The sequence below is a fragment of the Temnothorax nylanderi genome, unplaced genomic scaffold (genome assembly GCF_030848795.1).
Source record: "Temnothorax nylanderi isolate EJ_2023f unplaced genomic scaffold, tnyl_v1.0 TNYL_tig0554_pilon, whole genome shotgun sequence".
Classification (NCBI taxonomy): domain Eukaryota; kingdom Metazoa; phylum Arthropoda; class Insecta; order Hymenoptera; family Formicidae; genus Temnothorax; species Temnothorax nylanderi.
This window is the reverse complement of record NW_027249616.1, coordinates 63,936-89,405: the sequence shown is the minus strand read 5'-3', so window position 1 is coordinate 89,405 and position 25,470 is coordinate 63,936. Positions and strand designations below refer to the sequence as shown.

Below are 25,470 nucleotides of genomic sequence, written 5' to 3'. Positions count from 1 at the left end.
CGTAAAAGGACGTAATTCATACGCAATTCCGCCGATAACGATGTGTCCGAAAAGCGACGTACACGCAAATAAAACTCAGGTGTTTCGAGGCAAGCGAAACCCGTGTGCGCGTAACCCATTTATCTCACACCCTAATTTAATTGGTGCATTACGGAACATTATGCGTATACAATGTTTGCCTATGATGCGGCGGTTACAGTTATTGGTTTATGCACCTCTTGCAGCTCTAATGATATTTTACGATAATGAATTTAAAATGCTAGTCGAGCATATCGGCATATATGGAGAATACGCTTACGTTCTTTGATCAAATATTACAGGAGAACCTGTTAATAACATATCTACAAAAGTAAGAATTCGTATATATAATGAACATTTTATTTATACTATGTCAGCTTACTTGTTTTTCTCCACGAACTTATATTTCAAGTGTCCACGTTCTTTTCCACGTTTTCTAATTGTCTATTTTTCGTATTTACTAAGATATCTGTTATATCGTATTATTTTTTTAATGCTCCACACTCATATATAAATACGTTCTCTTGTAATTCAACGCGAAATTTCGTCTTTTTTATCGCAGAGTTATTTTTAGATTAATTAGTCACATAATACGTTGATTTTGTTTTTTTTCTGTGGTATAAATACAAAGTATCATTGGTCTGTGCGAGATAAGATAGTGTTGAATTTACGGCCTCAGATCATAGCTCCATTGCGCTTTTAATGTTGTCGCTGGTGACCGTCCAAGTGAAATATCGTCTTGTAAAATATGAATCTGGCTTAGTTCCATCGCCGACGCTATACCGTATCCTATGTCCGGAGAAAAAAATAATTACAAAGTTTCTATTTGACAAGATTCTACGCGAGTCATGCGCGTTGCCGCTTAATTATGCGCGAGTTTTGTCGATGAGATATTAATTTGCGAACAGCTTGCAAGAACCATTTTTCACATTATGCTATACCTATGATATATTGCATATTGGGATCTGACATTCGTCGCCATGACATCTGGTGGTCGAAAGTGAAAGCACTGAAAGGTACACAGATCTCGTGGCATTGTATAGGCTTGAAATGTGCGAAACTGTGAGCCGATGGACTGGATATTGGTTAAGCCCCGCCTCCATGTCAGATCCCAATAGGAACGCGGAATGTGAGAGAGATTTTTCTGGGAAGTATTTTCGGTATCTCTTTCAAGAATTCGCATTTAAAATTGCATTTGTTTTTGTGTATAAGCGCCGATGATTCAACGTATCGTATCGCGTATTTAGAAACAGCACGTAATTGATAATGTGAAGATTAAATGCGTTTCTTATTTTACACTTCTTCCTTGTAGTTTTAAACACTAATACTCCGCCAAGTGATAATTCGCAGTAAATAGTTATGTCACCGGCAAAAACACATCTTTAGCATTAATTGTTATTTTATTTACAAAAAAGATTATGTCTACGACACGTCTATAATTTTATCAATCTATTACTCATTATTATAGATGTGTTAATTGCTATAATTATATCTATTACATTACAATTTAATTATATTACAAATAGGCATGATCTCAACACGGAAAAAAATGATGTTGTATCAACAGCATCAGTGTTATTGAGATAAAATTTATTGATACAACATCAATATTAATGAACAAAAAACATCAGATAATTGTTTTAATAATTTAAATATTTGGTCCAATAATATCCAATTGAATTAACTACATAACATATGCTTGTGGCAGCCCGTGATGTCGACGTTTAATTGGAGCAACTTAATTTTTTTTCCGTGTATTACTATCTTTATATTACGTGATCAATTAATTATATAATTCTAATTCAGTTGCGTATAATAAATAAACTGAGAAATTAAATTATTGTGTATTCTTACAGTTTAATACACGTGCAAAAATAATATACAACGAGTAAAAGTGATTAAATATCTTTATATATTCGTCAGATGCTCTTCATTAATCCATATAGCTGGTTTTTGCTTTGTGATTAAATAATTTAGCTTTGCTCAGACGAAGTAAGAATATTGCATTGTGATTGCAATTTAGATCATTATTTGTCACATCAGTATTACTAGGCATCGACGTCGACGTACCATGAAACTTCTTATTTATAAATGCAAAAATGCAACTAGTTTTCTAGAGATCGATCAGTAGGAGAATTCGATAAATGTATTCGAGTCGACTCAAGTTTTCCGTTCAGTTTTTGTGTCCATTTCTTCTTGAATCTGCTGCAACGACTTGCCCTTAGTCTCAGGCATGCAAAAATAAGTGTACGGTACGGCGGTTACCAGTACCAAAGCGTACCCATAGAATAAGTACTTTTCCGTGAGCAAATTGTTTAAAATCTGATATGTCGACGTGGAGATGAAAGAGGATATCGCACCGACGATGCTGGCGAAACAGCTGGCTACGCATTTAACATGCGGCGGAAAGATCTCACCTAATACCGTGTTGGGTATCGAGATGATGCCGATGTATAGGGATATCTGGAAGAGCAACACCGAGAAAATCGGTAGAGGTTGAAGTCTGGCGGGGTCGTAGCCTGCGTCGAGAAGCTGATATTGTGTACTCAGGCACATTAGCGAGATCGAGACGGCCAAGCTGGAGAATATCATCAGAATTCGCCTGCCGAACTTATCGATCAGGAACATGGAGAGCGTAGCTCCGACGATTCCCGTAGCCGTGACGATAATTACGATCACCGACGGCTCGATGACGGTCACTTTGGCGTTTCGCAGGATAATCTCCATGTAAAACAACACGTTGTTTAGGCCGCACATCTGAAGATATATGAAGAGCATGGACACGAGTATTTGCGCTTTCCATATATATGGAATTTTGTATTCCTTCATAACGTCCACGAAGGGTAGACTTTTGTTCTTTTCGAGAAAGAGCGTCAGCGCTTGCAGCTCCGCTTCCACATCGCAATCACGGTGATACCAGAGTATCGAGGCTCGCGCTTTAGCCTCGTTTTTTATTTTGACGAAATGATGCGGCGATTCCGGCAACCAAATGAAGATGATTATCAGTACGAAGCAGAGCGCGAAGCATATGGCAGCGCTCGTCGCCATCTTTAAATATGCGCCCATTATGCTCATCATTAGGTTGCCTATTGATAATCCGCTTACAGCTGCAAAGAAAGAGTTAATTCTTGTCAATATTTATATATAATTTTATGTATTTTATATAAAATTATATTACACTTATATATTATCGTTATTATTATGTTTATCGCGATTGTACGCGCTTTAACTTTTTACAATTTTTTGCTTTTTCTTTCTATTATAGTTTATCTTATTAGTTTCACATATCAGAAAGCATTATTATATAGGTGCAAATTAAAAATTACATCTCTACTATATATAAAGACGAAAAATTTACATAACATTATATTATGGTTAGTCACTATGTGTGTGTTTAACAAAAAAAATTGTTGGAAATACTAAATTTTATTTGCTGAATATAATTTTGTTGATTGTGCAGATTATTTTACTGTAACAGGAAAATATATTTACTAGAGGTATTTTGCTATTTTGCTTTGGCAATAAATTAAATTTGCTTCAGCATTTGTATTATGAATTTTACACGATACATTTACTCGGTAAAATTTTTCAATAATACAAATTTTGCTATAATATCAAGTATAATAGTGAAGTTTGATCGTTTTCATATCGAATATGCGATATCGCGGTGATGACAGTTTTGCCGCGATAACAAAATCTCTTTTTTTTATATATATACATATATGTAGTTATTCCACATTATCATGAAGGCTATCTACTATCTTAATATCTGCTATCAACTTGGATTGGAAATTTTGGATGGAATATTTTGTATAATAATGTAATCATTTGAAAATTAAGTGAATGGAATCATTGACCGGTTATCAGTTCAAAATAATTCGATATCAAGCACTCTTCCGTGAAGATTTACGCACACACACACGCACACGAAACACGAGTACTGAACTACTGAAGCGCGTACCTAAGACGACCAGAGCTCCGCGAATGGCAGGGTCCGCGATCTCGCCTAGATAAAGCGAGAAGCAGCTGTACATTTTTCCCATACTGATGCCAGCTAGTAACCTGGCTGCGTACAGGTATTCCACTCGATTGGCTAGAAATATAAGGAGCCAGCAGAGAGTTATTGGCAAACTCGTCACAAAGATCGTTGTTTTAGTTCCGAGATAGTTGACAGCAACAGAACCAGAAATGGCGCCAATTAGCCTGCCTAGGTTCAATAGAGAAACTACCCAGGAAGCCTCGTCCATTGTCATGGGTATGTGAGATTCGGGTGAGGTCAGATATGCGACGTATGGTGAACTCCAAACCGATATCAGGCCCATTTGTAGCTGCAGAAGATTGACTGAAAATGGGAAAATTATTAGCCGTTGTTTAAAATTATTTTAATTTTAATGGATTACTATTTTCTTTACATATATATGAATTCAAGTAGATATTTCTTTAACTAACTATGAATATATTTTAAAAACTATATAAAATATTTCGATTAATATATTTAATTAATATATTTCATTGAAATAGATATAATATTAATATTAATATATTAATATAAGAGACGCATACCTCCGAGACCAGCGATCCATTGACACCATTGTATTTTCTTAATTTTTTCTTTTTCTGTCATATCCATCGTGATCTTCCTGTAGACTGCTTACGACTGTAGATTGCTGATTGTGAGTCTTCTTGGGATATACTATGCTCTACTGAATCGTAAAAGCCATTTCATCCACGTCATTGAGATAAATAATGTAAACATTTTTTAATAAGCTATTAAGGTGTAACCTCCAGAAGAACTAGTGATTTCTTATCATTCATCATTCAAGTTATCTACATATATTTGTTACTTAAATTTATAATATGATTATTAGAATAATAATATAATTGATAAATTATATTATTGTTTTATTAATATATACAACAGTAATGCATTTCTAATCAGATTAAGCGGATATTAAATTTTTATTCATTCTTGCATAAGTTTTAATCATTATTACATAACAATCATTTTTTTGTTAACTTTTAAAATTTAGCTTACATTACTTTTTTGTAGTTGTTTTCGTTTTTTTTACCTTGTTACGTGTACATTTACATATATATATCGTATATATTTACATATATTTACATATCTCCATTACTCTAGATAAGAGAGATGCAATGCACAATAGCGGAATATTTCTATGTGAGAAAGAATATATATATATATCTCATTGTGTTATCAAATCAATTAGTATCAATGTCGTTAAAATCACTCACACAATTATTAAATCGTAATACTTATCAAATCGTCGAAGTGCACGATTTCCGCAGTGACAATAATTAATAGAAATTTGACATTGAACTACGCAAGATATTATATTTTCATTAATGTTTGCGCAAGTTGTTAAATAGAAGTAACATTTAAAACTTTTTTCTTTTTTATTATATTAATTATATTATATATTGATATAAAAGTACATCCGTAAATGATCTTATTATTATACAAAATATTAAACAAATTACTTTAGTCGCATATCCTAAAGATTAATTAATGTTTAAAAATATTCTAACACAAGAGTACCAAAATTGCAATAGTTTCAGTGTTATGAGTTGTCAAAGTTAAATATTGACACAGTCGGGTATTTACGTATTCAGAACCAGTTATGCGTATATTTAGACGTAGTAGTCACTTTATTAATGTTTACAATGCGGCTAATCATTTTTCAATTGGCTATATTTTTAGTTTTTTCTGTTTAAATTATATTAATAAATTAAAACATATATTAGATAGAAATGATACTTTATTACCCCAAGGGGTCTAAAAGGGCGTTTTGTAGGGACGTACCCAACCCTGTACATCCAAATTAAAACATATATTATTATAAATTAAAATACAATTTAAACTTTTAATCTTTATCGATATTCATCTCGAGAGAGTTTATAAGAAGGTTTATTAGAACTTTGAAATCTGATTTTACTTACAATTAGAAATATATGATTGTAAACAGGAAAATGTATGTAAAAGAATATCCGTATATGAAAACGAATAATCTCACGTATCTATATTATTGTGCCAGTAAGTCAATCATTTTACATGAGTTTTTAAATAATTACAACATTTTAAATTTTTTAATTTTTATAAAGCTACTTTATTAAATATTTAATAGAATAGATTTAATAGAATAGATATTTAATTAGAATCGAATATCCTAATACGAAAATAATTTTGCTTTAGCTTCTGGTATTACGAACCATTAAAGTATTCATTAGCTCATTAGCGAATAAAATTCACGTATTCAGGTTCATAATTTTGTATGTACCAGGCGTACACATTGGCAGCAATCATTCTATTCATCTTTAGAATTCAACTGATATTGATCTGTGTTACGCAACTGATTTCATTTTTAGCTTACTATATACAGATACTATATGTAAACTGTAGCAATCTTTATAAATTAATACGAAATTTAAATTTTCAATTTGTATGTACCTTGATATTATATTGTTCATAAAAAATTTAAGACTCTGAAGTCTGACTTGATATCTTGCGTATGCTAAATAGAGACGTACAACAGCGAAATATTTGTGCAAGAAAAAATGAATAAAACGCTGCATATCATACGGCTGTCAAAATATGCTATTAAGTTATAGCCACATAGACAACGATGCTTAGTAGATATTATACTTTTATTGATTTTTGCATACGTTTTTAGATAGCATATATTATTAATTATTCTTTTTTTTAGTAAATTTTGCGACTCAGCTTGATTTTCTTTGCTGTCCCGGTTTATTTTTTGTGAAATGCGACACAGCAAAATACCTTCAAGAAGAAAATAAACAAAATGATGCATATTGTATCGTCAAATTAATTAGTATTAAATTTTTTTCTAACAAATATAATTACTCGCACAGTTATCAATCTTTAGCTTTTATCGATCTTTTATCAATGTTTAGGTATTATCGAACCTTCAGTAGTTATCAAACACGATTACTACAATGCAGTCATTTAGAACAGAAGTAAGTATAGTATTCAGAGACAGAGTCAAACATTACGGAAAATAATTAACAATAAAATTTGATTCTACTTTACGTACCGTTTGAAAAACTGAATAATATAAAACAATTTGATAAAATTTTTTATTATATTTGCATACATTTTTAAAGGAAATATGTAATGTCGAAATTATTAAATTTTGCCCTTCTTTTGCGACGTTTATTGATTTTTCTAGTTATATCCTGTACACAAGGAAAAGCATGTATTTTGATTAGTAATTGTGTAAGTAATTTTATTTGTTATAGAGAGTTGGTCCCTGTGTCTTTTTGAAGAATAAAGAAAAAATTTCTCGTCTTCGTTTGTCCGGTTGCATGATATAAATAGCTGTTATCGCACTAATCAAATATTATGATAGTTTGACAAGTTTAACGAGTAAATAACTGTTTGAGAAATTTCATTTATTAATGATAACTCTATTGAATGGTTTGACGATATCGATATAATTTATTTTTTACATAGATCTTTTGCTATTGCTCATTATTCCATATTCTTTTTCTAAAATTCTATATGCATAAAGAAGAATTGGATTTCAAAGTCTTAAACTTTTTATAAAAAATGAAGAAATATGTATATACGCCAGATAGCAGGATGACGTCTAAAGACGTCTTATTGACGTTATTGGCGTATTATTGACGTTTAAAGACGTCATTAAGACATTATTAATGCGTCATTTGACGTTATTAATGCATCATTTACTCTGCTACCTGAGCGAGTACAAATTGAAAATTAAAATCTTGTTTTAATTTATAATTATTTATAAATTACCTAATTTTTATTTACCATAAGCTAAAAAACGAAATTAGCTAAGCTAATTAATGAAAATTAATAACTGATGCATAATTAATATGCGTATGTATACTTAATGAAAGGATACGATTGTGTCTCGCATCAGATGCAACTACGAGGCGGAATGTATCTTACACGACCCGTTTAATAAAATATTTTAAATTGGAAACTAAAAAGCGCGAACAAATACAAATAAATGAATTTGCTTCAATTAATACGGATAGTGTTGTGAGTATAAACGAGAAATAAATTTCGATGAATATGTTTCATTTTTTGTCGGTTCTATCAAAAAAATAATGTTCATTCTTGACCGTTTATTTTCCCTAGAACTTTCTAGACCCATCTTGGGAACATTGGATCTCGATCTATATTACGTAGACAGATCGAGTTTCTAGAAACTATAAGTTTACACATGTAATTCTACGCAACACAAATTTTAATTGCTTATAAATCTTATAATTCTGAAATCTGAATTATTGCGATTACGATACTTTTATATTAAGATCTTCGACTTAAATTTTAACTTCCAGACTATGTGCTATCAAAATAATTTATTTAAATATTTTTTTATTATACGAATTTATTCGAAAATACTTTTTTATATTAATTTCGACAAAATAGAGAATTTTTGTTTAGTTTTTTCTATCGCACACTTGAATGGATTTACAATATTTTAAAAATTATAATATTTATTTAAAATATCAAATAATTACTTATTTATTCTCTATTTATTATAATTAATTCTATATATAAATACATACTTTCGAAATATTTTGTTATATGTAATTTTATTGCATTTATTTTATTTATTCGATTTTTTTTATTTATGTTGTATTCCTTCCTGACATTTTTGCAATATGTTATCAGTTTTCTTGTATTTACTTAAAGAAGTTTTAATAAAATAATTTTTCTTAAATTTAAGCTAACGCATTTAATGTTTTTTTTTTAAGTTTGTTTCGTAATTTGTGTTAGAATATATATTAAGTCAAAACTTTTTATAATTATAAATGAGATATTAACGATCATTTTTCTTTAACATTTAAGCACAAGAAAAAAAGTTAAAAAAATGCTTATAATTTAACGATTAAATGTATTATTAAGTAGCTTTTATTACATTATTTTAGTACATTTATGTGCTTTATATTAGTACGTGTTCTATCCGTAGTCAAGCAAACACGATAACATATTGAAGTTTTAACGTTCCACTCCAATAAATGGAGCTCTATTTAGAGAGCTCTATCTATTAGAAAAATAAATAACGTAAAATTTTTATAAATTATTTTGCACGTATACATTGCATTCTAATATTAACAGTAATTTTAATACGAAATTATATGATATTGGAATGCTATATTATAAACGCCTAAGACATTTATAACAAGAAGAAGGATGCTTCGTAATGAAAGTAAATGCTTTTAGGTAATTAATACGACGAGATTGCTATCAGTCTATTAATATTACTGAAATTGAACTTACGGATATGTAAAGGATAACACGAACTCGACGTAAAAAGGAACAGTCGATGCCAAGCACGTAAGACGTCGTAAGACAAATTGAGTAACGCAATATGCGTTTAACTTACAGTTCTTGCACACGCGTCAGAATGAATGTGACAACGCGACTCGCGTGATAAAAAGTAACGCGGTAGCCAATCAGTCCCCCACGTTTTTAAAATAATAGATAGGTAATATTTGAGAGACAATTGGCTACCGTGTCGTCTCTTATCGCGAAGATCTTATTTCCTCGATATAACCATTTTATAAGCTATGGAAATATAACCTAAAGAAAAAAAGAAAACTTGATATACCGTGAATAATGGGAACTAATAGAAAACAAAATAATTAGAAATAATAAATTAAGTATAAATTAAGTAAGAACCAAAAATATTATAAATGATTCATTTTATTTTGATTACAATCTCGGTGTTAAAAATTTTGCAGAATTTTGGTGCGATTTACGACTTTAGTTTGGCAAAAGAAAGAGTTATTGATTTCCGATCTTGATTCCTGATTGACAGATTATCTAAAAAACAATAATTGATCAAATCACATTGGATTGGACAAAAGTTCTTCTCACTTTTTTTCAATTGATGGCATATGGAACAAACTTTTCGGAAATAAACTTTTCTCTTGGTGTTTCTCTTTTCTTTAAAAACACTATGGAAATATCCATAATATTTATGGTATATACACTTACGTGTATTAATGAAATATATATTTATAAATTATTTAACGTGCGAACTTTATGCATTAAATTAACTGAGAATGTGTATGACATACGATTATTCAACACGAAATTATTGAAATATTAGTGCATTATTTAAAATACATTGAACAAGACCCGTCACTGTAATCGAGAGAAACACTGGAATCTTCGTGTTTCCTCACATTACATGAATTACTTAAATAATGATAGGTATACCTACTATTTTTAGATGGAAAAAAAACGTTCGCTCTTATGAGACAGGATTAGTCATGGCTCGCTGAATAATAAAGTTGATAGTCGGATGAAACTTTGAATATCTATTTTGTGAAGCAATTGTACAAATAAAAAGATTGTATCCATCTTTTAGTGTCATTGCGTCGTATGTAATAATGCGGCGATTGCGATCGCCGCAATCGGCTATGGTGTCTAAGAGGCGTCCGAGAGGTAATAGAGAGACTATTCAGGATCCTTTTTCGTATGTTACGCGAATTCTCGTGAACGGCGGATTCTCATCGGTCAGTTGCGCCAAGTAAAGCGATGTCCAACTGACTTCGTGACCAATACTGATATTGGTATCGTCTATTGTCATCACGATGGTCACGAAGTCAGTTGGACATCGCTTTACTTGGCGCAACTGACCGATGAGAATCCGTCGTTCACGAGAATTCGCGTAAGAGCCAAAGCACATAACATGGCGTAGCGATATACGACGGTCGTAGTCCTCGACCTGACAAATCAGGATACGCCAAAGCTTGTGCGTTATTTACGTCCACGACTACGACTGTCATATGTGCTTTGGCCCTAACATACGAAAAAGGATCACTACGGCACAATATTTTGTTATACATCACAGCAAATCAATGCGAATTCAGTCTACTTAAGTTCCGTCAGTTTGTACAAAACATATATGAGATACGTGAGAATATAATCAATCTTGTATTGAAGTGTAAACTTGCATTGGATTAAATTTCATGAATTAACTAACCTGTTACAGTTGCGAACCACTGCGGCCATAGTCGAGGTAGATCTTTAAATATTTTTGCCATTTTTAACTCACCATATGTTACACACACATATGTATCTGATACAACTAGAAAGATAAGAAACATAGTTATTGCGCTGTTCTATGTGTTTGCAACTAGTTTCATTCTTAGGTTGATATTCCGTTTGTCAAATGAAAGATTTTTTGAACCTTCTAATTGGTTATCGGCGGAAGAAGGTTATCGAGAGTCCAGAAATTCTCTATCCAACAGCATATCAGTACATTCGATAGACGTGTCACACAAAAATATTAGACATATATAATTGTGTGTAATATACGCGAATTTAAGAAATCACCAGGGACACGCAACATTTAGAATAAGTCTCGAAAATTTTCGACAATATTGTTCGGTCACTGAGTCATGTCTGATATTGAGGAAATTACGGTTATTTCTGGCTTGAATTGTTATTTTATCGGACACATCGGCAATTGTTCGTACCATATGTTGTTCACACATATCGGCAATTGTTTATTTCATTTGGGATACAGCGTGTATGTTTTTCATTTGGTGGCAAACATCATTTTTCGACAATGGGATACGTCAGTTTCGCGACGAGTCTACTGTGACGTATGCCGATAATACAAGTTTAATTCGAGAATAAATAGTCGTTATTGTGGTTTGCTCTGATAAAGGAATTTGAAATAAGACACTTGTATTCACATGGATTAGATATTTAGTGAGAGGAACATTTAAATGGGGGAAAAACGCGTGGATTTATAATTTTTGCAAGAACGTGTTCTACGGCATCACTTTTACTTTCTAATTCAGACAAATACACACGTGCCTTTGATATATATTTAAAATTATATTGACCGTTTTACAGTGCAAGATCTACTCGATTTGCAAGTACGTTTTGTGTTTAAATGTATCACTTTTTTCACGCAATACGTTTGCTGACTGACGTTTGCTGATCTTATATAAGTAAACGTTAATTGTGTGTATAAAATATTTAAATTAATTTAATTTTTATTTTTTTTCGCGTCGCGAAATAAAATGATATTTTATATAAAAATATGTTATTGTTCATCTCTGTTACGTTCTGTGGATCCTACAATTTCTTTCTTTCCGGGAAACTTAACCGAATTATCATTTAGATGAGAAACAAATAAACCAGGAATCAATGGTTGTCGATCAGGTTGTTAATCGGCGAGCGAGCTATGATCCCGACGTTTACTTTTCTGCACAGTTATTTCATATAAATGTGAAACTTATCATCCTTTTCCTTCATTTTTACTCTCTACGATTTCTAACTTTTTTCTACCGAGGGTTAGTTGACTAACATTAGCATCTAGACTCATAACGTTTTCTTCTCCTAATCTTGAAGATTTTTCCCATTACCTTATGGCTCATTATAACGTAAACATTATGTTAACTATTTCTACGTTACATGAACTATTTCTATTATATAGGCCCAGAGAGAGTTTCACAAGTGTCGGTTAACTTTTAACCTTAGATTAACTCACTCTTCGTCTCTTTCTAAGGGGGACGTTAGAAGGAGACGAAGAGTGAGTTAATCTAAGATTAAAAGTTAACCGACGTTTGTGGAACTGGACCTTAATGTCTTATTAAACGTCAATCAACTCGACTGGATCAATGGGACAGGCTGGTTAAGAAATTGGTAAAATGAAACATATCTAAGAATCTTAAAGAATTTAGACTTTACCCCAAAGAAATTATTTCTGTTTGTCTCAGGTAATAGAGATTAAGTCTCTTGACTTGAAACAGGACCAACAATCGCATCGCTCATTATTAGGCATCATACGTTGTTTACGTTGAGACATTGACCCGTATACACAGCGTTGCAAAAGTGCATTTGACTCGCGCCATACGCCTAAGACCGTGTGAGCTTGCGAGACAGAGTAACTCTACATTGTCCTTCCACATCTCACTCTATCAATCCGTCCCTTCATTTCCAGAAAATCATAAAAATCGTGGAGAGTTTGGACGCAACACCTATATACAACATCACTTTTCCACAGCATAATCGCTAACAAATCTTTCTAAAATCTCACCATAAAAATAAGCAATTTCAGTTTTAGCGAATTGTAAAGTTTTGAAACGAAATACTCGAAAATGTTATGGTGTGGAACAAAGAGAATACTCAGACATATATTGTGATATTTTTAACAGCTTGCAAGAAATCTATCAGGTTTTATTACGGTACACTGATGCTGTTAATGGCACTCGGAGACCAGTTGTAGGTGCTAAGTCCATATACAATATACGAATATAATAGAAAAACGATGATCCTCTATTTGCCCGTAGCAGTAAATCACAAAAATTGCTGCGTACGTTAGATCAATACTAGTATCATTCGTACCTCTAAACCGTCAATTTCAGATGTCGCCGTGAAAATTAATTCCGCATTTGGTCAAATAGGCTCATCGGGCGACCTCGTATCTTTTGTGCTCTTGTGTAATACGTAACAAAATAGGTTTCTGTTTTTTCTTTAAACAACGAAGCAAGAAAAAAGATAACATTTTGACACGAAATATCGTTTGTTTGCCTTACTTATAGTAATGTGAACACTTAATGCATATCCACTTATGTAAACTTTGTGAGAGATGCCGCTCTTTCGTTTTGTATAAAAGAGGAGACTATTTATGTTTTTAGTAACGCGGAATTACGTCACATGATCTGAATTTTTATTGAATTTTATTAAATCTAGAGTATTCTTTTATATCATTTAACATACACACACACACACACACAATCGTCAAATATCAATGTTTATATTATTTAACTCTCCAGGATTCAATAATTAACAACAATTAATGTGAAATCGACGTAAGACTGATTTAGATTTGTTACCTGCTGGAAGACACAGTTGATATCTGTTTATCGATCGAAAAATCATTCGCGTATTATTCTCGTCATACGTACCGTCGAAAAGAACTCGTGTTTCGCTGATAAAATATATTAAGTTACACGCTTAGCCGCTAAAATCAGTAACAGATTCGTGTTGGATTTGGAGACGAAAATGTGTTCGCGAGACGAATCTCACAAGAGAAGATCACTTCTTGTAAATGGCATTGCTCAATGAAAGTTGGCATAAGAATAGAGGCAGGTCTATTACACACTAAGATGCAAAATATTTTAGCAGACCGTCACAAGGGCAATCGTTATGACCTCGCAAAGTCAGTCCAGATAGCTTACCTAAGCGGGAAGTGTAAAGCACTTAAAGCTGACAAAAGATGCCTCTATTATGCTTTCATTGAGCAACGCCTTTTGCAAGAAACGACCTTTCCTTGTTAGAATGGCCATTTTCGGGACGCATCATTACGCGAGTAACGTCGAAACCATGGAAGCTGAGAGCTAACTCTAATGGAACGAAATAGGTTCACACGAAGGAATACTACCGATTTCCCTGGTTTCTTACGGGGGGAGGATAATAAATTGTTAAAGAAATTTATATAACTTACGGATATATAAAGGATAAAACTCTCTCGAAGTGGAAACGAGAAACAGTCGATGCCATCAGGATGATATAAATTGAGTAACGCAAAATGCTGCTTGAATAACTTATGGTTCTTACACATGCGTCAGAGAGAATAACAACAGGCCTCGCCCGATAATGCGGTAGCCAATCAGCCCTCACGTGTTTAAAAATAATAGAAAGGATATATTTTTGAGATATTTGGCTACCGCGTCGTTTCTTGTCGAATGTATTACCTAGAGTCCTAGACATAAGAACCATTTTCTAAACTATGAATATAAGAAGATAATTCAAGGAAACAATCAATATCTCTTTTAATTTTGGTTTTGAGTTCACACATAGAATTTATTTTTGAATTTAAGAAAAAATGAAAAACGTAATGTCACATGTCTTTTCTCTTTTAACTCAATGCTGAATTTTGACCGATTATTGTAATTCTGAAAATCGTGTACTCTTTTAATATACAATAACAAACGACCCATTTTTTAATTACAAATAAATAATATACATGTTTTGAATTAGTAATACAATTTTAATAAAGTATTACGAAATCTCTATTATGTGTGTGCGCGGGTGTGTATGTGTAAGAAGCAAGAATACCGTGAACATCTTGTATGTTGTGTTTTAATTATTATAAACTAAACTTGAGATTTTATCATGTGATTATTGACTGATATTTTTACTTTTTATTGCAAAGAAAAGTTAAAATGACAGTGGTCCATTTAAGTTACCTGAATATCCACGATTTTCGCTCAGGCAATCTTATCATTTCCCATTTTCGATTCTAAATTATCATTTATACTTAATCTTAAATGTCACTGAGTTATTCGGAGGATGTTTGTAACCAGCTATTTTTATATTGTAAGTATTTATTTTTACAATTTTTTATATAAGTCATATTTTTATGTACAGTATTAACAAAAAGATATGATACATATCTTTTGTAACTGGATTCTTCTCATAACAATATTAATTAATCACTATATTATACTCTGAATGAGTTAAAAAATTTGCTACGTTCGAGTATTTTCGGTTTCAACGCGTATATCTTGTTGTAACCTTCCAGTGGCATTTCTCGCGGCCAACATGTCTTGAATTTCCTGTTAACACATTGGCAATGATTAATATACAACATTTATGCCGAACCCAAAATAATACTTTCCATGCCCTGTAATGATATGCAATATGGGATCGAGTTACCTGCAGCGTTTTTCCTTTCGTCTCTGGCACCATGGTGAGCGAATATATCAAGCTGATCATGATAATCACTGCATAGATCCAGAAAACGTACTTCTCGCTAGTGAGATCTACCAGCGGCTGATACGTCCTCGAGGCGACGAATGCGAATATCGCCGACGAGATGCTCCCGACGAATCCAGCCACGCTTTTCAGATTGGACGGAAATATTTCGCTTAGTATCGTGCTTGGCACTGGTGTGAATCCAAAACATACTAGCGCGAACAACACTAACGACAAGATCACCAGCCACTCGAGATCACCAGGATCGTAGTCGTAGTCCAGTAGAAAGAAATGCAAACCTAATAATATCATACTGACCATCACGCTGAAGGACGAGATTGCTAACAAGATTCTGCGACCACAACGATCGATGGCGATTGCGCCAGCCCAGCCGACAATTATACCTGTATAACAATTGGACAAAAATTTAAATCTTGCGAGTTTACCGGTGATATAAAGGAAAATTAAGTATAAACGGCTTAAAATTAGTATACATTATAGTTAAGATACTTCTATCAATATAAGATAGTATAGAATGAGGAAATAATAATTGATATTATTGAAGTCAAACATACAGATCGCACTGATGATGATTACAACAGTCGAAGGCGTGATGGACGTGACCATTGCCTTTCTCACAATGATCTCCATGTAAAATGTAATAGTGTTTAGTCCACTGAGTTGCATGAACATGAATAGCAATATTATCATGACGAAAGAGCGGCGGTTCTTCGGTTCTTGTAACTGCTCCAGTCGTTCTCTGATGGTCATCGCATGCGTTGACTTCACGAATTGTTCCACGGTTTCTAGTTCGCTTCTTACATCCGGTTTTCGATAATACCATCGAATGGCTTGTTCCGCTCTAAAATTATGATAATAATACATAAATATATTACACATGGGCAATTATATAGAATTATATTATACAGAATATATATATACAAAATATTTCTCAATTATCATAATCATCCTATGATCATCATTATTTTATTCTTTATACACTTGCAATTATATTTTTTTCTTGCTATATCTCTTATATTTCTCTACGTCTTTTTATATTTTTCGTAATATGAATCCTGAAATGATAGAAAATTAAATACAACTGTTTTTCTGTCTATGTGAATTAATTTATTTTTAATGTATATTTAAGGAGCTTTCATCGAAAAGCTAATATTTTATCAGAATGAAACATATATATATATAGATATCCCTAATTTTATATATATATATATATATATATATATATATATATATTCGGGATATGAAACACTTTTTTAGGGTCTATTTGTTACTTTTATGTAGTATAACATCGTAAATATTGATTTTTATAAAAAGTGCATAGTTTTATTTAAGAGAATATTGATAAATATACGAGAGGTAACAGAATATGAACTTGAAAGAAAGAAGTTATCAGTAAAAATATAGAACTATCTTTTCGGAATACATTCTTCTCCTGACGTTTCTCTTCTCTTTAAGAGCATTTGAAATATCCATAACAATTATGGTAAATGATACCCTTGTACATTAATAAAACATATGCTTATATGCATACGCTATAAATTATTTAATGCGCGCAGTTTATACATTAAATCAATCGAGAATTCGTATGACATACCGTGCTATTATTTAACACGAATATACTGAAATATTTGTATATTATTAAAAATACATTGAACAAAACCCGTCACTCTAAACAAATCTTCTTTTTTGTCACTTTGAGTTACTTAAATAAAAGTACAATTGGGTTGGGGAAAAACGTTCGCCATTTGAGACGGGATCCATTATGGCTCATTAAATAACAGAGTTGATAGTCGGTTGATACAAATTTTAAATAACTATTTTGTGAAGCAGTTGATGTACAAATAAAAAGATCGTATTCACCTTTTAGTGTCATTGCGTTGTACGTAATAATACGGCGATTGCGGCAAGAATGGAAAAATAGCCATGTAGCATAGCGTTATTATCAAGCTAATGATACCGAAATACATCATTGGCATACTGGGACCCATTATATTACCGATGAGTGTGCCAATAGGAAATCCGTTGATAATCAGAGACACCAAGGCCCCGCGGATCGATGGCGCCGAAATTTCACCGACATAAAGTGGGTAGCAGCTGGTTATCATTCCCGTTGATACACCTAATATATGCAACAGATGTTTACTAGAATGGCTCTGGATTAATTAATCCAAAACTTACAATTGTAAGTTACTTACAATTAGTTAAGTCTAAGAATCAGATATATTGGACGTGAAATCGTAAGCGGTTATTTAAACAGCAGAATAAAAGATAATATGCGGATTGGAAATGAGTGAATAGAACATTAAGAATTAGAAGGCAACGGGATTGAGCAGCATGGAGGATATGATTGATGAATTGATTTATTCTACATGCGGCTGGCAACTATAGCAAAACGGTTATAATCGATGCTGTTACCTGAAAATATTCTCGAGACGTATAGCCATATGGGGGAAGTGGCGCATATTATGCAAATCCAGCTGAGGATCATTGGCAGTCCTGTTAACAGGACAGACATCTTGCTGCCGACATATTCTAAAGTGAGAGATCCGATGACGGCACCTAAGATGCGTCCGAGAGGTAATAGAGAGGCTATCCAGGATCCTTCTTCGTCTGTTACGCGAAACGGCGGATCCTCACCGGTCAGTTGCGCCAAGTAAGGCGATGTCCAACCGAGTGCGATACCAATACTGATGGACAATAGGCTTACTACGGCACAATGTTTTGTTATATCATTACAGCAAATTTGTCAGTTTGTAGAAAACATACGAGGTGCATGAGAATATAATCAATCTTGTATTGAAATGCAAATCTTGCCTTAAACTGGATTAAATTTGATGAATTAACTGACCTATTAGAGCTGCTAACCACTGAGGCCATAGTCGAAATAGAGCTTCGAATATTTTTGCCATTTTTAATCCGCCACACTGTTACATGCGTATCTGATAGGAATACAACTAGGGAAGATGAGAAACATAGTTATTGCGTTATTTTATATGATTACAACTATTTTCATTCTTAAGTCGATAGTCCGTTTGTCGGAAATGACGGATTTTTCGAACCTGCTAATTGGCTATCGGAGGAAGGAGGCTATCGGGAGTCCAGAAATTCTCTCTATCCGACAGCGAATCAGTACATTCGATAGACCTGGCGCACAAAATATTAGACCTATAATTGTGTTTAATACACGCGAATTTGAGAAATCACTAGAAGGCACACGCAACATTTAGAATAAGTGTCGGAAAATTTCGAAAATCTGTTCGGTCACAGATACACGTCTATTATATATCGAGGAAATTACGGTTATCTCCGGCTTGAACTGTCACTTTATCGGATTCACACACACATCGGCACTCGTTTATTTCATTCGGGCTACAGCATGGACATACATTTTTCATTTATTTGGCGGCAAAAATCATTTTTCGACAATGGAATACGTCAATTTCGCGATGAGTCGTCTGTGACGTCTGTCGATAGTACAACTTTGATCCGAGAATAAATAGTCGTCGCTGTGGTTTGCTGTGTGATAAAGGGATTTAAAATAAGACACCTGTATTTACATAGATTAGGTATTTAATGAGAAGAACATTTGGCGTTGGGGCGAAGACGCGTATAATGGATTTGTAATTTTTCCTAGACCATGTTCTGCAAAGCGCCGCTTTGACTTTATAATTCAGACAAACACAAACGTGCCTTTGATATTTAAAATTACATTGATCGTTTCACAGTGCCACAAGATTTTCCCGATTTGCACAAATTGTGTTTAAATGTATTATGTTCTCACTTTTTTATGCAACACGATTGCACGTGACTGATTTTGTATATATATAGACGTTAACCGCCTATAAATGATATAAATCAATTTAATCTTTATTTTTCTCACACCGTGATATTTTATGTATAATTATATTATTGTTCACTTATATTCTCGTCACTTTTCTACCGCGACCGTAATCATAAATCGTCAAATTTTTCTAAAATCTGATCAAAAAATACGCAATTTCAGTTTTAGTGAAATGCAAAGCTTTGTAACGAAATATTCGAAAATGTCATGGTGTCGAACAAAAAGAACACTCAGAAAAATATTGTGATATTTTTTACGGCTTGCAAAAAAAAAGCTATCAGGCTTTATAACGTTACATTGATGCTGTTAATGGCATCGCTCGGAGACCAATCGTAAGTGCTAAGTACACATGAAATACCAGTGTAATAGAAAAATGGCGATTCTCTATTTGCGCGTAGCAGTGAATCGTTATGTGCAACGTTTGAGTATTTTTTCATTATAAATATTGCTGACGTATGTTTGATCAACTGCGTATGTTTGACACTAGTATTATTCGTAGCTCTAAACCGTTAATTCCAACTATCGCATATCGCCGTGAAATTTAGTTCCGCATGATTGCCGTAAATAAATTTCTCGGGTAACCTCGTATCCTTACGGTTGGTTGCGCTCTTCGACGTATAATACGTAACAAAGTAGTTTTTTTGTTTTTTCTTTGAACAATGCCTTACTTATGTAACGTGAATATTTAATACATATCCACTGTAAACCGTGAGAGATACCGTTCTCTCGTCTTGCGTAAAAGAGGAAACTTTTTATTTATGTTTTTAGCAACGTGGAATTACGTCACATGATCTGAATTTTAACTGAGTTTTATTAAATCCAGAGTAATTACATTTTTTTATATTATTTAACACACACACACACACACACACACTCTTCAGAATTTAATTTTTATATCATTTTCTCTCTAGGATTCAATAATTCACAACAATCAACTTGATATCGACGTAAGACTTTTGTCAGTTATTTGTTACCTGCGAGAGGAGAGGACAGTTGATCTCTGTTTATCGATCGAAAAATCTCCCCCGTTCGCATATTTATCTTCGTCATACATACCGTCAAGAAGAACTCACGTTTCGCTGATAAAAAGTATTAAGCCACATGCCTAGTCACTAAAATCGGTAACAGGTTTGTGTTGGACGATTCAACGGAGGCGAAAACTGTTGCGTTCGCGACACGAATCTGAGAACGACGATCTTCCGGACGCGTTGTTAGGCGAGCGATGCCGAAACGTGGAAGCTGAGAGCTAACTTAAATGGAACGGAATATAGGGTTACGTCACACGAAAGGGTACCGCCGTCCTCCCTGGTCTCTTACGGCTGGAGGATAATAGCTTTCGAAACCCAGTCTCGGAACTCCCGGTTCTTGTGCCGCGGAGTATTTCGTCGCGTCGCGTGGGTTCTCTTTATCTGACGGGGCGACAGAAGCGAATGAGAGGAGTGCGCTCTGTTGTTTACATCACATTATTTATAGTTGATAAGTTTATGACTCCTGACACTGCTACTTTCACGTCTACTTCATTCTTCCTTCCACGACACCCGCTTCGGCTTCCCCTGCTGCGCGCATGCTTGGAAGCGGATGGTCGTTATCCGGTCACCCGGTACTTTCGTGAAACGTCCATTATGCTGTACTATATTGTATAATTAGGGACTGTAAGCCAATGTACGTTAAGTCAATTTTTATTATATCGCGCAAGTCTCGCTATCGCTTGGATTCGCAAGTCTGAGTAAATGCGATTCTGCCCACAGCTGGCGACTTGCTTATCGCGTTTGTTGATTCTCGGCATCAAAGTTGTTGCGTTATTTATCGCAATTTCAATTCAGCAACTCATATAAACGTCAGCACATACAACGCTTTTGTTTTGTTTGTATGTATATCACGCTCATTTCTTCACCGCGTGTTCGATAAAAAAAATGTACGAACTTGGGTTTACGTATTTGCATTTTTGCATGTCAAATAAATATGTATAATTATACGAGGTAATGTCATATGTCACGTAAACTCGGGTCAAGGAAAAGTTTTTATTTTATTTATCTGCTATTGCTTATGAGATAGAGGGAGATATAGCGAACGCGTCTACAGTATATTTCCTGTGAGTACGAACAAGCTAGAGGAACGTTTCCTAGGTAGATGAAGGCGGTATATTGCTACAAGCAGCGCTGGTGAATTACACGGGACTTCCTGCGCAGAAGGAACTTACAAAGTGGAGACTCGTGTAGCGCGCTAGCAGGCCGATGGGAGAGGACGATATTTACTTTACAAACCTTTAAATAGTTATTAAAAATATACGAGTTTTTTGGTCTTTTATGACGATTGAGGTAAATTAGTTTATTTAAAGCGATGATTTCTAGACGATATTTTAATGACATTAATACTAATCAAAGTGATCAGGAATAAATTGAAAATTTGGTAAACATATTGCTGCCACGGGTTCTACGATAAGCTTGTACAAATTCTCTACGCAAACAAATGCACGTGGTAGTCCTAACGTGACGTATTGATCTACTCATCGCGTTTCGAGTTTCGAGAGCGAGAGGGGATAGCGCGATCGGGCACGCTCGGACATCGAAAATCTCGATTCAATCGCGCGGTGTTCGACTGGAAGGTGCGATCGATAATAAGCACACCTGACGAAATTCAATTATGCGATTCCCGTGGGCGAGTAACCCAATTTGCACGTCATCAAGCCGCACACGGGGAAACCGGTTTGAAGACTATCCCGATGGTATACAGGAGTATACCTATACCAAATATTGAAGTTCCTGGATTGCACAGGACTGCCCTCGGGGACGCCAAATAACCCGCGCCGACCTCCAACTACGCAGCTACGATTCGTCTGAACGACGGGTGTAATTGCCTGTAATCTACCGCGACGCGGTCGTATTACAGAGATCATTTAAGGGAGAGTACCGCCACTCGGCGAGGGTCCGCCAACATTATTGGCAAAATGTTGTTCAAAAACAGTTTGCGAATTTATATTACAAATGGTCGTGAACGCTTGATTCACCTTATACATATATCAGAAGTTTGGTAGCGCACAGAAAATAAAACACTAAATTCCGTTTACGATGTAATTAAAATTTTATGTCAATATCAACGTAAAGTACATAACGACATTATGTACTTTACGTTGATAACTGAGCGTTGAAATTTATCTCTACCGTTATCTGTTTTTCTCTGTTATTGTTGCGTTGCGTCCATTGATCAGGTCCGCGAATTTCTGTCGGATTTAGTTCCGCAAAAATCTAATTAAGAATCGTGCATCCAATATTACGACCAATAACTATAGTCTTTGACACGTATACTTAATAAATCTTTTAATTAATGTTATATCATTGGCTATGTTAACTTGTGCAAATTACAGTTGGTTGTACTTTACATATCTACATGTCAATGAGGCACATCAGTAATGTGTTGATGGTCCCTATAATATTCAATTAATACCAACGATGATATTTGCAAATTATTAATGATAAGCAGCGTTTTATGTAACTCAGATAATTATATAATTTGTCATTACAACTGCACTGATTAGAAAGCGATTGCTACCGATGTACCGATTTCTTGGTACGACGATTCTCCTCGAACATAGATCACTCTCCTCCTCTCTTCATCTGCTCCTCCTATTTCCGACGGTCTGTCTTGTCATCAGGGTGGTTCTCGAGGTCTCTTTGCTGCCATCGTCAAACGATCATGATCAAACGGACCACAGAAGGCGCGATTCCTCGCTTTTGCCTGATTCACATCCACTTCTGCGTTGCTAATGTAACACACGTCGGCCGAGTTTCATTCCATTCCATTAATTATACTAATCAGTAAGATCTATCTTTTCTCTTATAAATGTAATAAGCGCGCGCGATTTTGAAATTTTTAATAGAGCTTCCTAATTTAATAGACGATCAGAAATAAAGGAATATAGTACGTCTAAATTTTCATATAACTTCTTTTTTTCTTGTTGCTTTTTAAGTAGTAGCATGATATGTAACGAGGATATTTTGTTTAAAAATTATTTGGAAGTGTTTTTTTTATATTTAAAATGTACGAAAATATAATATATTAAACAAATATTCTTAATTTCTTTGAAATTGTCGAAAGGAAATAGAAAATTAGATTTGATAGACATAAGCTTACTCTTTGAATTCACATATAAAAGACAAAAAAATCTATTATTGTTACATTTTTTACAAAATGTATGTTGGATGATACTATCAATTACGCGATGCATGGTAAAAGCATTTGTCTTTTGATCCTAAATTCATCCAATTAAACTAGACGATTGACGATTTTCCATTCCAGAATTCGCGCGATAGCGTCTACTAAAATTTTTCGTGCGTCAGCAAATCATTTCTGCGTGCAAACGAATTGAAGATGGATCATGCTTGTCTTTTAAAAGTTCCAGAGATTTACAGACGCATTTCCTTTCGCTGTATTAGCTGCCACACTGCTCGACATTCTTTCCGGTGAATCTCGGTCGGTTTATTCGTATTCGGCTGAACGTATTACATGCATTTTCCTATTCCAACCACTATTCGGTTGAGCGCAACGATGAGTAATAAGGCGTAAAAAGCTATTAGATTGGCTGACGAGTTCTTCCATTCCGTTCCCCGTCGGCTCTATCCGTTCTTTTTCTCGAAAGATCTTCGAGAGTTGAAAAGGCCTTCGACTCGGCCGATAAGAGAAACGGGAACTCGATGCTGAAAGTCATTTTCACATCTTCGCGTTGCGATATTTCTTCCTTATTTAAAGCGAGGCGCGTTTAAATCCAAATTACGTAATTCTCTTTTATAATATCGCTCGATTTAATGGTATATATATCTGCCACGGAATATTTTACACATGCATATGCGTGAGCAATTTATCGCGTCGTGATCCTTACAATGATGAATGAATTAGTAACCGAACACCATTTCAACGTAACCGTTCCTCAATTTTCTCAAATTAGAAATGTGGCTTTTTCCTAGTAATCCTTCAATTTTGGTGCCGTATGGCGACATCGGAAACCGATATTCACAGGATTTACTTATCTGACGAAAATACAACGAAAGGGAAAAATAGAAAAAAAATGGAGGAAACAAAAAGTCGGGAGATTTCACGAGCAAAAGGCGCAGCGGGTCAACATCACCACGGTAATAGACACCGGCGGCGGGAAGAGCGGCGGTTTCGCGAAGGTGACGGCTGAGGTGATGGTAGTAGGGTGCTGGCGGTGCTGGCGCAGGGGTGGTTGGGTAGGTGGGTGACGGTAGGTCGACCGCGCGGGGACCAGGGGATAGCCTCCGGGTTAGGGGCTGACGGGTCGTGGCGGGTGGAAAAGGGGCGACTCCGGCAGTCAGCGGGTTAGAGCCGCTCCGTGCGGGTGAACGCGAGCCGCGAGCCGCGAGCGTGTGCGCGCACCCCTCCGCGAAACTTCTTTATGCGGAGAAGCTCTCTCTCGCGTTCGTTATCGGTGGTGGCTCCGCGACTTTGTCCTCGACGACAGGGCCGCGGGGATGTGCCGTGGATTCGATTCGCAACTCTCGTCGACCCTACCGCCAGTCGTTGCCCCACAATTTCGCGCGTGAATTCTCCGTATTCGTTCCCTCCTCGTCAGGATGATCTCCGCGAAAGACGCTATTCCGCAAACGAGCCTGCAAACAAAAATTCGTGAATGAATTTTTCAAGAATCGCCGAGTGATTATGCGCAATAGCGTTGTGCGAATGCGTTGTGTGTAACTGGGAGTGATTACTAACGTGATGGATGGAAGCTTTCAAAATCACGTGTCATTCAAGTGTCATCGGTGTGGAGAATTCGAGGGATTCTCTCGATTTCTCCGAGAGGATGTTTGTTATAATTCACGAGAAATATAATATGTGA

General features: G+C 34.6%; 2 protein-coding genes across 8 annotated transcripts; both read right to left on the bottom strand.

Moving 5' to 3' along the window:
• Positions 1 to 362: 362 nt before the first annotated feature.
• On the bottom strand, positions 363 to 9,714 carry LOC139783888 (facilitated trehalose transporter Tret1-like). 2 transcript variants are annotated; one of them, XM_071723042.1, is made up of 4 exons: positions 9,311 to 9,714; positions 4,582 to 4,721; positions 3,980 to 4,360; positions 363 to 3,125 (listed from the first exon to the last, which is right to left on the bottom strand). In XM_071723042.1, exons 2-4 carry the CDS (start codon positions 4,646 to 4,648, stop codon positions 2,179 to 2,181), a joined length of 1,395 nt encoding a protein of 464 aa, XP_071579143.1. In that variant the 5' UTR covers positions 4,649 to 4,721; positions 9,311 to 9,714; the 3' UTR covers positions 363 to 2,178. The 2 variants fall into 2 exon arrangements, with proteins under 2 accessions (XP_071579143.1, XP_071579144.1); XM_071723043.1 differs by having other exon boundaries at positions 4,582 to 4,718.
• Positions 9,715 to 15,367: 5,653 nt separating this feature from the next.
• On the bottom strand, positions 15,368 to 25,243 carry LOC139783887 (facilitated trehalose transporter Tret1-like). 6 transcript variants are annotated; one of them, XM_071723041.1, is made up of 8 exons: positions 25,146 to 25,243; positions 18,838 to 18,922; positions 18,627 to 18,732; positions 18,194 to 18,484; positions 17,639 to 17,897; positions 16,333 to 16,619; positions 15,719 to 16,161; positions 15,368 to 15,618 (listed from the first exon to the last, which is right to left on the bottom strand). In XM_071723041.1, exons 3-8 carry the CDS (start codon positions 18,685 to 18,687, stop codon positions 15,532 to 15,534), a joined length of 1,428 nt encoding a protein of 475 aa, XP_071579142.1. In that variant the 5' UTR covers positions 18,688 to 18,732; positions 18,838 to 18,922; positions 25,146 to 25,243; the 3' UTR covers positions 15,368 to 15,531. The 6 variants fall into 6 exon arrangements, with proteins under 6 accessions (XP_071579142.1, XP_071579138.1, XP_071579141.1 ...); XM_071723037.1 differs by lacking the exon at positions 25,146 to 25,243 and adding an exon at positions 19,165 to 21,426; XM_071723040.1 differs by lacking the exon at positions 25,146 to 25,243 and adding an exon at positions 20,594 to 21,426.
• Between the last annotated feature and the right edge of the window lie 227 nt (positions 25,244 to 25,470).

Bases quoted from the DNA above. Each gene is read 5' to 3' on its own strand.
- LOC139783888 (XM_071723042.1), bottom strand. From the start codon at position 4,648: ATGGATATGACAGAAAAAGAAAAAATTAAGAAAATACAATGGTGTCAA. The intron at 4,361-4,581 runs GTATGCGTCTCT...TCCCATTTTCAG, and splicing joins ATGGATCGCTGGTCTCGGAG to TCAATCTTCTGCAGCTACAA. The intron at 3,126-3,979 runs GTACGCGCTTCA...CTTTCTTTGCAG, and splicing joins CGGAGCTCTGGTCGTCTTAG to CTGTAAGCGGATTATCAATA.
- LOC139783887 (XM_071723041.1), bottom strand. From the start codon at position 18,687: ATGGCAAAAATATTCGAAGCTCTATTTCGACTATGGCCTCAGTGGTTA. The intron at 18,485-18,626 runs GTCAGTTAATTC...ATTGTGCCGTAG, and splicing joins GTGGTTAGCAGCTCTAATAG to TAAGCCTATTGTCCATCAGT. The intron at 16,162-16,332 runs GTATGTTTGACT...ATTGTTATACAG, and splicing joins AATCATCATCAGTGCGATCT to GTATAATTGTCGGCTGGGCT.